The following is a 17300-nucleotide window of genomic DNA, read 5'->3' as shown; positions in this document are numbered from 1 at the left end:
GTGCAGTTCTGGTCGCCACACTACAGGAAGGATGTGATCGCTTTGGAGAGGGTGCAGAGGAGATTCACCAGGATGTTACCAGGGCTGGAGCGCTTCAGCTATGAAGAGAGACTGGGAAGATTGGGTTTGTTTTCCTTGGAGCAGAGGAGGCTGAGGGGGGACATGATTGAGGTGTACAAAATTATGAGGGGCACAGATAGGATGGATACTAAGGAGCTTTTTCCCTTCGTTGAGGGTTCTATAACAAGGGGACATAGATTCAAGGTAAAAGGCGGGAGGTTTAGAGGGGATTTGAGAAAGAACTTTTTCACCCAGAGGGTGGTTGGAGTCTGGAACTCACTGCCTGAAAGGGTTGTGGAGGCAGGAACCCTCAACATTCAAGAAGCATTTGGATGAGCACTTGAAATGCCATAGCATACAAGGCTACGGACCAAATGCTGGAATATGGGATTAGAGTAGACAGGGCTGATGGCCGGCGCGGACACGATGGGCCGAAGGGCCTCTATCCGTGTTGTATAACTCTATGACTCTATGACACCTCACACTTCTCTATATTGAAATTCATTTGCCAGTCACTTGCCCAATCTGCAAGTTTATTAATGTTATATTGTAATTTTTTGGTCTTCCTCAGTATACACTATACTTGCCAGCGAGGCTGAATGCAAGTTGTTACAAACTGGAAGAGAAAATGAGTGAGATTCAATATCAGTTAGATATGGGGAGGTGCTGAAAAAGATCTGGGAGTCACTAGGCTCAACACTGTGTCCAATCATTGCAGAGCAGCAATAACCAACCCGTAGGCTCGAGGGGCCGATTGGCCTACTCCTGCTCCAATTTCTTATGTTCTTATGTAATGGGCTGTTACCAAATCAATAGTTGATGAAGCAGTTTAATGCTCTGATCAGGCCATATCTTGCATAGGACATGAAGTTCTGGCCACTGGGTGGGGGAGTACAGCGAGCAAGGATACAGGGTACAGTCCCCAACACTTCACCGTCCCCATTTATCCCGGATCGGGATGGCGCCGATCATTTTTCATTACCATATGTGTCAATTACAAGGGCACCGCTTAAACCGTATTAAGTGGACGACTATTTTGGGCAGTTCAAGCAGCTGTTCACACCTCTTTTAAAGTCCTTTCAGGCTGCCTTCAGTCACCCCTGTAACCTCTAGAACTCCTGCGATTTCTGCTCACAAACGTTTACCTGCTGTAGTGGTGAAACTGACCAGGACTGGTACGCACTTCAGCCCTGAACTTCAGAACCCCTTTCACGTAACACTTCCTGTGCCTTCACTCGGAGTAGTAATTAATACATTAATTAGACTGTTTAAAACCTTCACCAGAAAACACACTTCTGCAATGGCGAGAATAAATTAAAGGATCACACACAGCATTGTAACAGTCAGTAGCAACAAAGCATAAACTAAAAATTGATGCACTCAGTTTTAAAAAATTTCCAAAATACCAACAGGTTTCAATGGACCTGACCATGATCAGTGTCAGACGATAGCATGGTCCTGCCGTGCACTGACATTCCCACCACCTCCTGGTCACACAAACCTGCCCACTGTAAGTGGTAGGGACTGTATTTTTGGCCTCTGTTGTAAGGTATGTGGGGGTATTTGGGCCAAGGCAAAGCCTCCTGCACCCACTGATGGAGGAAACCACTCAAGGGCCCCCTTTGAGATACAATTTCCTCATAGAATTATACACATTGCAACACAGAACCAGGCCGTTTAGCCTCACCAGTCCGTGTTGATGTTTATCCTCCATACCAGTTCTAATCCCATGTATCTACCCTGTTCTCAGGTGCCTTTATTCCCTTTTCCATCATCCACCTATCTAACAACAATGGAACCACATTATCCTGCACCTGTGCAATCGTTCTGACAAAGCTTGATCTTTTCACTTTGCATTTCTATTCTCTTCCAGGCTAAGAAGTATGCAATGGAACAAAGCATTAAGAGTGTTTTAGTGAAGCAAACGATTGCTCACCAGCAGCAGCAACTCACCAACCTGCAGGTGAGTCCTACTTGGGGCCTGCAGTCCTTCTTTTCCTGTTCACACTGGTACTGTGCTGCATATCTGCCTCTGCAGTCAGGCCATGTTTATTTGTAAAGGTGTGGCTACTGACCAAGTGCTGGAGGCATCTGGCTGAGGTGGGAGTCCCTGCTCACCCGAAACGCAGGCAGTTGCCCAATTTGTTATTAAGCTGCTCTCTCTGAGGCTCAACATCTTTGTGCTGACTTGCCTGGAAAATAGCATTCTGAAGTTCAGGCACTGGCTCATGCACTGTTGTGTAGTTCCCGATTGCCACCATTAAGGTGCAGTTGTGTGGGACGCACTATGTGGAACTAGCCTATGAACAAGTGGACCCTGGTCTGACGACGGGGGCAGATATTCAGCATTGCAGTCAGTGCAGTGTCCAGTTTATGTGTGTTTGATGACTTTCATTAGCTAGGAGTAAGTAATGGAGACCGATTTCAGAATGATTTAACTCATCGTATTTTGTTCAATTAGGAGTGATACAGCAGCACCTCTTTGTAACAATCTAGGGGATAAGGAGCAGTGGAGCTGTTTGTGTAGCACTGTGTCAGTATCCCTCTACAGTCAGTCAGCAGCTGGAATTAGTGGCTGTGCATGTAGCACTGTCCCCTCTACAGTCAGTGACTGGGGCCCTGTGTGTAACATTGTCTGTCCCCTGTACAGTCAGTGACCGCGGCCCTGTGTGTAACACTGTTTGTCCCCTGTACAGTCAGTGACTGGGGCCCTGTGTGTAACACTGTCCCCTGTACAGTCAGTGACTGGGGCCCTGTGTGTAACATTGTCTGTCCCCTGTACTGTCAATGACTGGGGGCCTGTGTGTAACACTGTCCCCTGTACAGTCAGTGACTGGGGCCCTGTGTGTAACATTGCTCCCTGTACAGTCAGTGACTGGGGCCCTGTGTGTAACATTGCCCCCTGTACAGTCAGTGACTGGGGCCCTGTGTGTAACATTGCCCCCTGTACAGTCAGTGACTGGGGCCCTGTGTGTAACATTGCCCCCTGTACAGTCAGTGACTGGGGCCCTGTGTGTAACATTGCCTGTCCCCTGTACAGTCAGTGACTGGGGCCCTGTGTGTAACATTGCCCCCTGTACAGTCAGTGACTGGGGCCCTGTGTGTAACATTGCCCCCTGTACAGTCAGTGACTGGGGCCCTGTGTGTAACATTGCCCCCTGTACAGTCAGTGACTGGGGCCCTGTGTGTAACATTGCCCCCTGTACAGTCAATGACTGGGGCCCTGTGTGTAACATTGCCCCCTGTACAGTCAGTGACTGGGGCCCTGTGTGTAACATTGCCCCCTGTACAGTCAGTGACTGGGGCCCTGTGTGTAACATTGCCCCCTGTACAGTCAGTGACTGGGGCCCTGTGTGTAACATTGCCCCCTGTACAGTCAGTGACTGGGGCCCTGTGTGTAACATTGCCCCCTGTACAGTCAGTGACTGGGGCCCTGTGTGTAACATTGCCCCCTGTACAGTCAATGACTGGGGCCCTGTGTGTAACATTGCCCCCTGTACAGTCAGTGACTGGGGCCCTGTGTGTAACATTGCCCCCTGTACAGTCAGTGACTGGGGCCCTGTGTGTAACATTGCCCCCTGTACAGTCAGTGACTGGGGCCCTGTGTGTAACATTGCCCCCTGTACAGTCAGTGACTGGGGCCCTGTGTGTAACATTGCCTGTCCCCTGTACAGTCAGTGACTGGGGCCCTGTGTGTAACATTGCCCCCTGTACAGTCAGTGACTGGGGCCCTGTGTGTAACATTGCCCCCTGTACAGTCAGTGACTGGGGCCCTGTGTGTAACATTGCCCCCTGTACAGTCAGTGACTGGGGCCCTGTGTGTAACATTGCCCCCTGTACAGTCAGTGACTGGGGCCCTGTGTGTAACATTGCCCCCTGTACAGTCAGTGACTGGGGCCCTGTGTGTAACATTGCCCCCTGTACAGTCAGTGACTGGGGCCCTGTGTGTAACATTGCCCCCTGTACAGTCAGTGACTGGGGCCCTGTGTGTAACATTGTCTGTCCCCTTTGCAGTCAGTGACTGGGGCACTGTGTGTAATTTTGTCCCCTGTACAGTCAGTGACTGGGGCCCTCTGTGTAACATTGTCTGTCCCTCTGCAGACAGTGACTGGCGCTCTGTGTATAACAGTGTCTGTCCCCCCTACAGTCAGTGACTGGGACCCTGTGTGTGTAACACTGTCACCATTACAGTCAGTGACTGGGACCATGTATAACAGTGTCTGTCCCCATTACAGTCCGTGACTTTGGTCCTGTGTGTAATATTGTCTGTCCCCTGTACAGTCAGTGACTGGGGTCCTATGTGTAACACTGTCTGTCCCCTGTACAGTCAGTGACTGGGGCTGGTTATGTTGCACTGAAATTCCTTTTGCGTTTAGCACCGTGAATGGGATACCTGTTCGTCGTCAGTGGGCGAGTTCGGATTCTCTGTAGCACTGCGGCAATTCCTCTCTCCAGTCAGTGGGTGACAGGGGCACCTCTGTTCTGCAGTCAGTGCCCCTCTGCAGTCAGTGCCCCTCTGCAGTCAGTGCCCCTCTGCAGTCAGTGCCCCTCTGCAGTCAGTGCCCCTCTGCAGTCAGTGCCCCTCTGCAGTCAGTGCCCCTCTGCAGTCAGTGCCCCTCTGCAGTCAGTGCCCCTCTGCAGTCAGTGCCTGAAATGGGTTACCTGTGTAACACAGTCACTGCTCCTCTGTAAACTGACCCTTTTTTTCTCCCTCCAAAATAATTTAGTTTCCATTTGATGAGGATTTAGTGAGACTCCTTTCTATGTTGAGGATGGTTTGCTTTTTAGCATAACCTGGCCTCATGATTGTTCCGTTGGGAGGAATTTCCAGGTGTGGCCTTTTCCTAATGGAGTATTGCAATGAGTAGACTGCTGAAGGGCCCACAGAGGTCCTCTTATTAGAGGCTGTTGCAGTCTGCTTGGTTTTTCTGTAATAGTACCCCTGTGCCTGGAATGAAGTTTATTCTTTTTTGGTTTGTGTTTTCGCTGCTTTTGAAGCCTCTATACATTTTCCCCGTAGTGCTCGATGTACAGTAATTCCTCATATTCTGTTAGGCTCCCTTATTCCAGAAGCAGCTCTCTATAATAGGCCTCTCCATCACTAAGAGGGCTGTTGTGTCTAGCAAAGAGAGCATAATGCAGTGGAGTTAGTTTATTTGCACCTTTATTGCACTGAAGTATATTCATGCAAGTGTGATATTTTTGCTTGTGTGTGCACTGTTACAGATCTGACCATTTGTTCAAATTCTGATTTCGGGGGTGGAACATTTTTACTGCAATAGTTCTGGATCTGTTGTCGAAACATTAGTGTCCTCGGGCATTTTATCTGGGTTTGTCTGTTGAAGTGTTGGGTTTCTGTAACCAGAGGTCCTCAGTGAGCTCTGAGACATTTCTAGTAACTTCATTGAAAGTGTAAGAGCTCCCCTCTAGTGGCAGGACATTCAGTATTTCAGTTTACTCTGCAACTCCAACTGTCCTTTCTTTGGAGGTCATAAAATTTTCCACCCCTGTATTCTGATCCTAGGCTTGGATTATTTTTCTTTTTAGGAATAAAAACACTTGTCCTAACAATGATAGTGTCTGGTTCAAATAAGGACACTGAACAATTTTCAAAACTGGTGTGGTTATTAGAAAATGTGTAATATCAGGAACCCCTTCTCAAAACATAGATACTCGAATAATTTGTGTTGATATTTCACACTGAAAATTGCTTATATCCACGTCTATACATATTCATGGTCTCACCTCTTCTCCATTTCTGTATTTGTCTAAAAAGTAATTCACAATTGCATCACAGTTCCTGAATATTTTTTAGTATATTCTAATAGCAAATGTTACAGGGGAGTGAAGCATAGGGTACTGAATCCTTGTAACAGTATTGCTGCTGAGGGTGGAATGAGTTGGGCGTTTGGCTAATGCAGTGAGCTCCACAAGGTTCTTCACCATGACAGCCTTTCCCACCAGAGACCAAATAAGGGAAAGATTGGCTTACATCAAATCCTGGCACAGTTACTGAGTATTCAGCAAGTCCCTGCCCAGTTTCTGACTTGGGAGAACGTTATTTTTTTTTTCTTTTCCCCCCCCACCCCCACCCCCCACCCTTCCCCCTACCTCCTCTTTGCTGCTGTTCATCTGTCTGTTCATCCATGAGCAATAATTTATCACCTCAGTAACTCCACAGACTTCTTACCAGTTTTTTTTAAACTTGAATTTTATTGAGAGACTTCCACTCATCAGATGCTGGGTTCACTTTGCTGGGGTCTGTCTGCGCTTCTCATCTGTGGCACCTGTCAACATGTCACCTCAATGCAATGGCCGTTCCTCAGCTCTTTCTGCAGCACCTTCAGCTGGCAGTACAGAGACTCCCCTTTGTGAGTAGACGACTGGGCTTGTCGGTGCTGAGACTGCTTGTCTGTCTGCTGCCAGCTGATGTGACTCAAGCTGCTGCCAGGTGAAGTTGTTGCAGGGGGTAGTGGCAGTGCGGTATTTTGTTGACACTAAGAACATTACTGAGAGGGTGTGTGCTAAAGCAGATTGTGCGCAGTGCTATAGATGTTGCTAAAGCAAACTCCTCGGTGTTGAAGGGACGATAGCCAACGATTCTGAGTTGTTGATGCCCTCAGTCGGTGCCATGTGTTGAGTGGCATTCTGAGAGGCAGATTGGGGTGTACTCTGAACAGCGACATCAGCAGTGTGATAGATTCAACGGGTCCAGTTCGGAGGTGCTTTAACTTGATTAGTCACCAATAGAGTGCGCAGACTGGGTGGAGTACGACTGGCCCTGTGGGGTGACTGGGGCTCTGTGTAACTTCCCCACTCTGTGCTGAAATGTACCCGGCCGGGATAACTTCCCCGCTCTGTGCTGAAATGTACCCGGCCGGGATAACTTCCCCGCTCTGTGCTGAAATGTACCTGGCCGGGATAACTTCCCCGCTCTGTGCTGAAATGTACCCGGCCGGGATAACTTCCCCGCTCTGTGCTGAAATGTACCCGGCCGGGATAACTTCCCCGCTCTGTGCTGAAATGTACCCGGCCGGGATAACTTCCCCGCTCTGTGCTGAAATGTACCCGGCCGGGATAACTTCCCCGCTCTGTGCTGAAATGTACCCGGCCGGGATAACTTCCCCGCTCTGTGCTGAAATGTACCCGGCCAGGATAACTTCCCCGCTCTGTGCTGAAATGTACCCGGCCGGGATAACTTCCCCGCTCTGTGCTGAAATGTACCCGGCCGGGATAACTTCCCCGCTCTGTGCTGAAATGTACCCGGCCGGGATAACTTCCCCGCTCTGTGCTGAAATGTACCCGGCCAGGATAACTTCCCCGCTCTGTGCTGAAATGTACCCGGCCGGGATAAACTCCAAAGCTAATTATTGGGATTGTTAACTTACATTGGCGTGTAAAATTAAGATTGCGGTACTGAGCGGGCTGTGCTATGGTTTACAATGCCTTGTTCCAGGTACTCGTTGGTAAGTGATTCAGTTGCACGGTGCCCCCACCTGCCACGGAAGCTGGTGATTAAACGTGCTGGAGGATGCCGGAGATTGGGTAGCATCGTGAAGGAGTTTGCTTTAGAGATATCTACAGGACTGTAAGCAGTGTGTCACACTGGTAGTTAAGGAGGGTTATTGTGTAGGCTGCAGGGTTGATGCACAGACTGTTCTCACGTCCAACTGCGTTAAATTGCAGGCCGTGCGTCATGGCGATGGCCCTGTGCCTGTGTCTTAACTTTCTAAAATCTTGGTGATGACTTTGGGGTTCATCTCTGGTGTTGGGCTTTTGGCAGAAGTCTTCGTGTCCCAGTTGGCTGGTTAGAACTTTGAATCGCAATGCGCCATCCATTCATTTTCTCTTCTGTTTCTTTGATGGCCCTGTGATCCCCAGTAGTTTTGCTGCTTTGACAGTTGAAGTACTGGGTTCTGGGTGCTTTCTCTCTGATTGCCTGCTTGAAATCTTCACCCGTCCGACTGTTTGTCCGCACACATCCTCTCTTTATTTGTCACCTCAGTAATATCAAACCTGATGAGTCTGTCTCTGATTAGAGTCTGGGTTCCTTTTTTTTTGAAAATGAGCTTACTTGAAACTGTGTGCGCGTACATCAGGGTTCCTGTTAATTTAAAATTTTAAGTAAATTTGCCCTGTCCCTGTTCTTTTGAGGGTAGATTAAAAATTGGGGGAGGGGAGGGGTTAGTGGGCATAATTATAAAATAAAACCAGAAATAAAACGCCAACAAACACGTGAAAAAAAAAAGCCAAGATGTCCCATAGTGAAAACTTTTCAATACGGAAGCCCTTTTATTGTCACTTTCAGCCTGCCAAGCTACTGAAGAACCCGTTGTGGCCGTGCAGTGGGTGAGCTGCCCTAGTTCTGCCGGGATACTTGCACTCCATTTGGATCCCTTTCAGTTGTGTGATCTGTACACCCTTTCTTTCTAACCCCCCCCACCACCACCCCCGCACCTCCCTTCCTTTCCACTCACCCTTTCTCTTCCCCACTCACTCCTCTTTTCCCCCCCCTCCCCCATTTGTAAATTTTGTTGCAAATTTAGCGATTTATAATGAACTCTCCTCAAATACCTCTTCCCTATTGTTCTTTCAATGTGCAGCCATCCTAAGAGACGGGAAGATGACAGTGTGAGTGTCACGATCATTTACAGGGGAGGGGGAGAGAGGGGGATCAGAGTGCTGCAAGTGATTAACACAAGATACCGATCGGTCCAAACTGACCGGATCAGTTGTATGTGATTGGTTGTACAAGGCAGTGTGAAAAGAGGGGTACAGGGGAGCAGTAACAATAAGGGGGCTTCACAGTATATAACCTGATATGTACAATCTCAATGCGATGAGTGCAGTATAACAACAGGAGTTTTTGCTATGGGAGAGTGCACTAATTACAAAAACCCACTAATTATGGTTTTACTCCATTTATAAAAAAGAAAATGGGGACTTAACTTTTCAGGCCACTTAACTTTTTAAAATCCTAGCGGGAACTCTGGCGTACCTACATCCGTAACACTTACTGTCACCTCAAAGTTAAAAAAGGCTTTATTAGATTTTTTTCATAAGTGACTTCCTCTCATCAGACACTGGGTTCCTTTCGAAAATGGGCATGCTGGGAACTGTGCGATTGTCTCGACTCCAAAGATCAGGTAGGGACTTTTGTCAAAAAGCACTAACACTTGGAGTTTTGAAAATGTCTTGAGCAATGTGATTTTTTTTTGGTTAAAAGCCCACAGTAAGCGATTTTAGCCTCTGCTGCAGAGTGATGGTAATGTGGCACAGCAAGCACCCGTGCAGGCACACAAGGTAACGCAGATTCTAACACCTTAGGCAGTGTGTCAGGTGGAGGGGAGAGAGAGAGAGAGAGAGAGAGAGATAAAGAGAGAAAATGCCATCAAAAGATTAAAATCAATATAAAGTTAGCACTTGTCCCTTTCCTGTTGAGAAGACTGGTTGAACCAAATTTATTTTTTGGAGGTTGTCATATAGGCTCTTTTGCTGTACATTTTAAAAGCGAGACTGCTAAGCCCTGAGTAAACTTGCACGAATAGGTTTTCAATTTACAATGACATTTGCATGTCTGTGTGTGCTTCCCTTCTCATCACATCTGGACTGGTTTTTGAACAATTTCCACAGCTGCTTTGCCAGCGTTCTTTTTGTGGGAGTGAGTTGGGGGTGGTGGGAGGGTTTTTAATGTGTTTTCTCTTTGTTTTTTTCCCCCTTTAATTCTTTCTCCCTCTTCTCCCTCTCCCCTTGTGTCCTTTCCAAATTTACAGAGATGCTTCGTGCCTCCTTCCCACTCGAGTGGAAGAGCGCGGACCAGGCCTCTGCTTTCTCCGTGACCAACGTCAGTTCTGCAGTGTTGCGTGATCGGACCTTTGCTTTAACCCTTTCTCCTTTTTGCCTGAGATGGACACCTGCCTGGTCCTCAGGCCATCACCATCCCCCCCCCCCCCTCTTCCCCCCCCGCCCCCAAAGCCTGGTCCAGAGCTCCCGAGTGCTGACTACAGCTGAGGCCAGCAGATACAGGTGTGGTGCAGCTCTGGGAAGCTCCCCCTCCCTCACGTTAGGGCGCGAGTGCTGTTAGTGTCGTACTACCGGACCACCGTCAAACAAGTCCACTGTACAAGACTGCAGACAGTACATTAGGACACAGGACTCCAGCAAAGACCCCCCCCCCCCCCCCACCCCGTTCACCTCGTTGGAGCGTGTATTGATCAGAGACTGCATTTTAGTTGAAATGAAGGCCCCTTATTGTTCTGCAGATTGATGGTTCGATATTCCAGCCTATAAAAGATGAGTTATAGCCAAGCCTTAAATGGCGCCAGTACGACAAATATTAAATATGCTTATTTGAAAGATATGATCCACAGTAAGTGCTAGCTTCTTTTCTCTATCTAGTCATTTATTTTATACTGCACTTGTTAATTGAGATCTGCATACTCAGTGTAGCAGCTAAGTTGCCTGAAAGATATGGCCTGTTACTTAACCACATGCAGTAATGCTCTGTTACTTGTCCCTACTGTCCAGACTCTGTCTGTTAGGGTGTTTTGATAGTGTTGCCTGGTTGTACATATTGATTGTGTTTTCTTTCACTCCCTCTCCGGATCAGATGGCAGCACAGAGGCAGCGCGCGCTGGCAATCATGTGTCGTGTTTACGTTGGATCGATTTACTATGAGCTGGGAGAAGATACCATCCGACAGGCCTTCGCTCCCTTTGGACCGATCAAGAGCATCGACATGTCGTGGGACTCCGTCACTATGAAACATAAGGTTCCCTTTTCTCTCGCCTTATTACATGTCAGTGTTGCATTATTGAGGGTCAAGTAGCATTAAACCCTGAGGTGGGTTCAGTATTGTACCGGAGACACCCAGTGAAACTAGTGGCTCTAAAGCTCGCATCCAACTTAAGGGTACTAAATATAATGGGACCATCACCACTTCCAACTTAGCCAGCCCCTGCAGGTTGCCCCACGACTCTGTGTGCAATTTGTTCTCTGGAGTAAGACATATTTGAGACGGGTCGTTGTCACATTCAGTAGAGACAATTGAGATGTTGGACTTCATCACAAGTAGCACAGAATATAAAAGCAAGGAGCGACAGAGCACCATCACAGCTCATTTGTAATAACCGTAGATGGGAGATGTAGACTTTGAGAAAGTCTGATGACCACTCAGCAGGATGGCTACCTGGGATGAAGGGACTGAGTTATGGCAAGGCTGGGTAACTTTGGGTTATATTCCCCGGAGATGAGGTTAAGGGGTGTTCCAGTTGGGGTTGTTTATTGACAGGGTAAATCGGAACTGACTCTTCCCTCTAGTACGCGATCCCAGAGAAACAAAGGACCTTAGAACATCAGATAAGCAGCTGAAACAAGCCAGAGATTTTTGTTTCACAAAATGGGTTGAGAATGTGGAATGCACTGCGCATCTAATCAATATATTCCAAAGGAAATTGGAATGAAAAAGATATTGCTCTCCTGGCTAACAAAATGGCAGAGCAAGCTCGATAGACCAATTGGACTACTCCTAGTTCCCTCTCAGTTACCTCCCGTTGAGGCAGTCTCTCCAGCCTTTCCTTATAACTCGGTTCTCCGGTGCCAGGGATTCCACCCTTGTGGCTCCTCTCTGCACCACCTCCAGCTCTCCCTCACGCCTCAGTGATCAGACTGGGCATAGTGTTTAAGGTTTGGTCGGAACCTTTTGACCAGTACAGTTTCAGTACAAACTCCTGTGACTGGTGCTCTACTCTTCTGCCTGTATAATTCAACATTCCATTTGACCCATCAATTGCTGCTCCAAAGTGACTGGGGCATGTTGAGCGTCAAGTCTATTAAACCCCCTATCTCTTAACTTCACCGAGATACATCTCCATGCATAAAGAGATGCAGTGTCAGTACTCAGGGACTAGAGGGAACAGGGAGAGGAAACAAACCATCTTGATTCGATATTTGCTGGGGCACAGTGATGGCTTAGCAGCTTGACTCTCTAGTGTTTGGACTTTTAGTCACTTTCTTCCCATTTTACTTCACTGCCATCAGTTTCTTAACTACCTTTGAAGTTAGTTCTCCCACCTGCTAGTTCTCATGAGTATCTTTAATCAAAGCTACTCTACTGAATGTGACCTACTCCGTTAATGGTAGGGCGTTGGGGAGAGTTATAGAACAAAGAGATCTAGGAGTACAGGTTCATAGCTCCTTGAAAGTGGAGTCACAGGTGGATAGGGTGGTGAAGAAGGCATTCGGCATGCTTGGTTTCATTGGTCAGAACATTGAATACAGGAGCTGGGATGTCTTGTTGAAGTTGTACAAGACATTAGGAAGGCCACACTTGGAATACTGTGTACAGTTCTGGTCACCCTATTATAGAAAGGATATTATTAAACTAGAAAGATGCAGAAAAGATTTACTAGGATGCTACCGGGACTTGATGGTTTGACTTATAGGGAGAGGTTAGACAGACTGGGACTTTTTTCCCTGGAGAGTAGGAGGTTAAGGGGTGATCTTATAGAAGTCTATAAAATAATGAGGGGCATCGATAAGGTAGATAGTCAAAATCTTTTCCCAAAAGTAGGGGAGTCTATAACGAGGGGGCATAGATTTAAGGTGAGAGGGGAGAGATACAAAAGGGTCCAGAGGGGCAATTTTTTCACTCAAAGGGTGGTGAGTGTCTAGAACGAGCTGCCAGAGGCAGTAGTAGAGGCGGGTACAATTTTGTCTTTTAAAAAGCATTTGGACAGTTACATGGGTATAGAGGGATATGGGCCAAGTGGTATAAACTGGGCGACATGGACATGTTGGGCCGAAGGGCCTGTTTCCATGTTGTAACTTCTATGATTCTATGATTTGCACTTATACATAGAAGTTACAACACGGACGCAAGCCATTCGGCCCAACCAGTCCGTGTTGGCTTTCACCCTCCAAGCGAGCAACTAGTCCTATTGGCACTTTTACTCACCCTGTTCGCATATCTCTTCAACCCCCTTTCCTTCATTCACCTATCTGATCTAATCTTTGATGTTGAAATAGTTTCTGCCTCAACCACTAACCCTGGAAGTGAATTCCACAGACGCACAGCTCTCTGGGTGAAGAAGTTTCTCCTGCCCTCTTGTTCTGAATCTCCTAACTTTAATCTTGTATCTATGACCTCTCATTGTAGACCCTTCAACTACTGAAAATAGTCTACTTCTATCTACACTGTCCCCTCCTTTCAGAATTTTAAACACTTCAATCATATTGGCCTGTAATCTGCAAGCAGTGATTTAGCTAGGCATGGATTGCCTTTCTCAAAACCATGCTGACTCTCCCTAATTGGCTTATACTTTTCCAAGTGCTCACTTGTTCCGTCCTTGGTAATCAATTCTAGCAACTTTCCACTACTGATAAACTCACTGGCTTTGGTTTATTCCATTCTCCCTTTTTGAATGGTGATGTGATGTTTGCTGTCTCCCAGCCCTCTGGCACTCTTCCTGAATGCAGTCTGCTTTGGAAGATCAGGAGTCACGTAGCCTAAATATCCTCACTTGTATGGTTTCCATACGTTTACCATTCAATACATCGGGAACATTACTTCACTCAGTAGGACTTGGGGGCTTGAACGAGATGCCTATAGATGTTGTCTATAGGATCTTCCAGAAGGCATTTGATCAGGGTCTGCAGAAGTATTAGCAAAAATAATAGAGCATGGAATTGGAGGTAACCTAACTGATTGATTGGGAGGCAGGAGACAGAGTCGGGATAAAGGGAACATTCTCTGATTGGCGGGTTGTGACAACTGGTGTTCGCCAGGGATCTGTACTGGGGCCTCAGCTTTTCACCATTTATATCAATGTCTTGGATGAAGGAATGGAGAGTTATATATCCAAGTTTGCAGATGACGCTAAGTTCAGAGGCACAGTAAGTTGTGTAGATGGGCGTAGGAAGTTACAAAGGGACATAGACAGACTCAGTGAGTGGGCAAAACTGTGACAGATGGAGTTCAATGTGGGGCATCATAGAAAAGTTACAGCACGGAAGGAGGCCCTTCGGCCCATCGAGTCCGTGCCGGCTCTATGCAAGAGCAATTCAGCTAGTCCCACTCCCCCACCCTATCCCCATAGCCCTGTAATTTTTTTCCTTTCAAGTACTTATCCAGTTCCCTTTTGAAGGCCATGATTCAATCTGCCTCCACCACCTCCTCGGGCAGTGCATTCCAGATCTTAACCACTCACTGTGTAAAAAGGTTTTTCCTCATGTCACCTTTGGTTCTTTTATCAATCACCTTAAATCTATGTCCTCTGGTTCTTGACCCTTCTGCCAATGAGAACAGTTTTTCTCTATCTAGACCCTTCATGATTTTAAATACCTCTATCAAATCTCCTCTTAATCTTCTCTGTGTCAAGGAGCACAACCAGTTTATCCACGTAACTAAAGTCCCTCATCCCTGGAACCATTCCAGTAAATCTTTTCTGCACCCTCTCTAAGACCTTCACATCTTTCCTAAATTGCAGTGCTCAGAACTGGACACAATACTCCAGTTGTGGTCGACCCAGTATTTTATAAAGGTGCATCACGACTTCCTTGCTTTTGTACTCTGTGCCTCTATTTATAACGCCCAGGATCCCGTATGCTTTCTTAACTGCTTTCTCAACCTGCCCTGCCACCTTCAACGATCTGTGCACATATACCCCCAGATCTCTCTGTTCCTGTGCCCCTTTTAGAATTGTGCCCTCTAGTTTATATTGCCTTTATTCGTTCTTCTGACCGAAATGTATCACTTCGCATTTTTCTGCGTTAAATTTCATCTGCCACGTGTCCGCCCATTTCACCAGCTTGCCTATATCCTCTTGAAGTCTATCACTATCCTCCTCACTGTTCACTACCCTTCCAAGTTTTGTGTCATCTGCAAATTTTGAAATTGTGCCCTGTACACCCAAGTCCAAGTCATTAATATATAGTGTGACTTTAGATGCTAGAAAGACAAATCGGAATATTTTCTTAATGGTGAGAGACTAGGAACTGTGAAGGAGCAAAGGGATTTGAGTTTCCATATACGCACCACTAAACGATAGTGCACAGGTACAAAAAGTAATCAAAAAGGCTAATGGAATGTTGGTCTCTATCTCAAAGGGATTGGAATTCAAAAGTGAGGAAGTTATGCTTCAGTTGTACAGAGCTGTGGTCAGATTCCATGTGCAGTACTGCGTTCAGTTCTGGGCACCGCACCTCAGGAAAGGCCTTGGAAATGGATACAGCGCAGTCACCAGAATGATGCTGGGGCTTAAAGGGTTAAATTGAGAACAGGTTGGCTTCAGAAGGTTGAGGGGTGATCTAATCGAGATGTTTAAAATGATTACAGAATTCCATAGGATAAATAGAGAAACTATTCCTTCTGTTGGGGGAATCCAGAACAAGGGGACACTATCTTAAAATTAGAGCGAGGCTGTTCAGGAGCAAAATCAGGAAGCACTCCTAAATTGCAGTGCTCAGAACTGGAATTCTCATCAATAAAAGGCTGTGGATGCTGGGGATCAGTTGGAGCTTTCAAGACTGAGGTCAATAGATTTGTATTAGGTAAAGGTATGGAACAGAAGTGGGTAAATGGAGTTGAGGTACAGATCAGCCATGACTTGAGTGAATGGTGGAACAGGCTCGAGGGAGTGAATGGCCTCCTCCTGTTATGTTCTTAGAGAGAGGCACATGTAGGACTAGTGTCAGTTAATTTTTTTCCATTCAGCAATCAACACTTGGAATGAATTAAGGAGTAAGGTTGGGAGACAAACATCCTGCAATCCTTTAAGAAACAGCTGGAGGTTGTGATCGAGGGCTTGACAGGGTAGATGCTGAGAGGCTGGAGAATCTAGAACTAGGGGTCATAGTCTCAAGATAAGGCATCGGCCATTTAGGAACGAGATGAGGAAAGACTTCTTCACTGAGGGTTGCGAATCTTGGAAATTCTCTACCCTAGAGGGCTGTGGATGCTCAGTCGTTGAGTATATTCAAGACTGAGGTCAATAGATTTTTAGACACTAAGGGAGTCAAGGGATATGGGGATTGGGTGGGAAAGTGGAGTTAGGAACATACGAACAGGAGTAGGCCATTCAGCCCCTCATGCCTGCTCCGCCATTTGATAAGATCATGGCTGATCTGTGATCTAACTCCATAGACCTGCCTTTGGCCCATATCCCTTAATACCTTTGGTTGCCAAAAAGCTATCTATCTCAGATTTAAATTTAGCAATTGAGCTAGTATCAATTGCCGTTTGCGGAAGTGTTCCAAACTTCTACCACCCTTTGTGTGTAGAAATGTTTTCTAATCTCGCTCCTGAAAGGTCTGACTCTAATTTTTAGACTGTGCCCCCTACTCCTAAAATCCCCAACCAACGGAAATAGTTTCTCTCTATCCACCCTATCCGTTCTCCTTAATATCTTATAAACTTCGATCAGATCACCCCTTAACCTTCGAAACCCCAGAGAATACACCCCCAATTTGTGTAATCTCTCCTCGTAACTTAACCCTTGAAGTCCGGGTATCATTCTAGTAAACCTACGCTGCACTCCCTCCAAGGCCAATATGTCCTTCCGAAGGTGCGGTGCCCAGAACTGCTCACAGTACTCCTGGGGCAGTCTAACCAGGGTTTTGTATAGCTGCAGCATAACTTCTGCCCCCTTGTACTCTAGTCCTCTAGATATAAAGGCCAGCATTCCATTCACCTTATTGATTATTTTCTGCACCTGTTCATGACACTTCAATGATCGATGTACCTGAACCCCTAGGTCCCTTTGGACATCCACTGTTTTTAACTTTTTACCATTTAGAAAGTACCCTGTTCTATCCTTTTTTGATCCAAAGTGGATGACCTCACATTTGTCTACATTGAATTCCATTTGCCACAGTTTTGCCCATTCACCTAATCTATCAATATCGCTTTGTCATGTTATGTTTTCATCTACACTGCTTACAATGCCACCAATCATTGTGTCATCGGCAAACTTAGATATGAGACTTTCTATGCCTTCATCTAAGTTAATAAATATTGTGAATAATTGAGGCCCCAAGACAGATCCCTGCGGGACTCCACTAATCACATCCTGCCAATGTGAGTACCTTCCCATTATCGTGACTCTCTGTCGCCTTTCGCTCAGCCAACTTCCTAACCAAGTCCGTACTTTTCCCTCGATTCCATGGGCTTCTATCTTAGCTAACAGTCTCTTATGTGGGACCTTATCAAATGCCTTCTGGGAGTCCATATAAATAACATCCAT

The 17300-nt window shown here is 46.6% G+C and overlaps 1 protein-coding gene across 2 annotated transcripts in view; it reads left to right on the top strand.

Moving 5' to 3' along the window:
• LOC137300128 (poly(U)-binding-splicing factor PUF60) overlaps positions 1-17300 on the top strand; it is an 84630-nt gene that overhangs the window by 24291 nt on the left and 43039 nt on the right. Inside the window, exons 3-5 of one of the 2 annotated variants that reach the window (XM_067969220.1) lie at positions 1934-2023; positions 9141-9206; positions 10670-10831. In XM_067969220.1, coding sequence (XP_067825321.1) covers positions 1934-2023; positions 9141-9206; positions 10670-10831 — 318 coding nt within the window. The remainder of the gene's footprint in view (positions 1-1933; positions 2024-9140; positions 9207-10669; positions 10832-17300) is intronic. The other variant, XM_067969225.1, reaches the window with a different exon arrangement.

Source organism: Heptranchias perlo, chromosome 2, assembly GCF_035084215.1.
Source record: "Heptranchias perlo isolate sHepPer1 chromosome 2, sHepPer1.hap1, whole genome shotgun sequence".
NCBI classification, from domain to species: domain Eukaryota; kingdom Metazoa; phylum Chordata; class Chondrichthyes; order Hexanchiformes; family Hexanchidae; genus Heptranchias; species Heptranchias perlo.
Note: the sequence above shows the minus strand (reverse complement) of the source record. Positions and strands in the feature narration are given on the sequence as shown.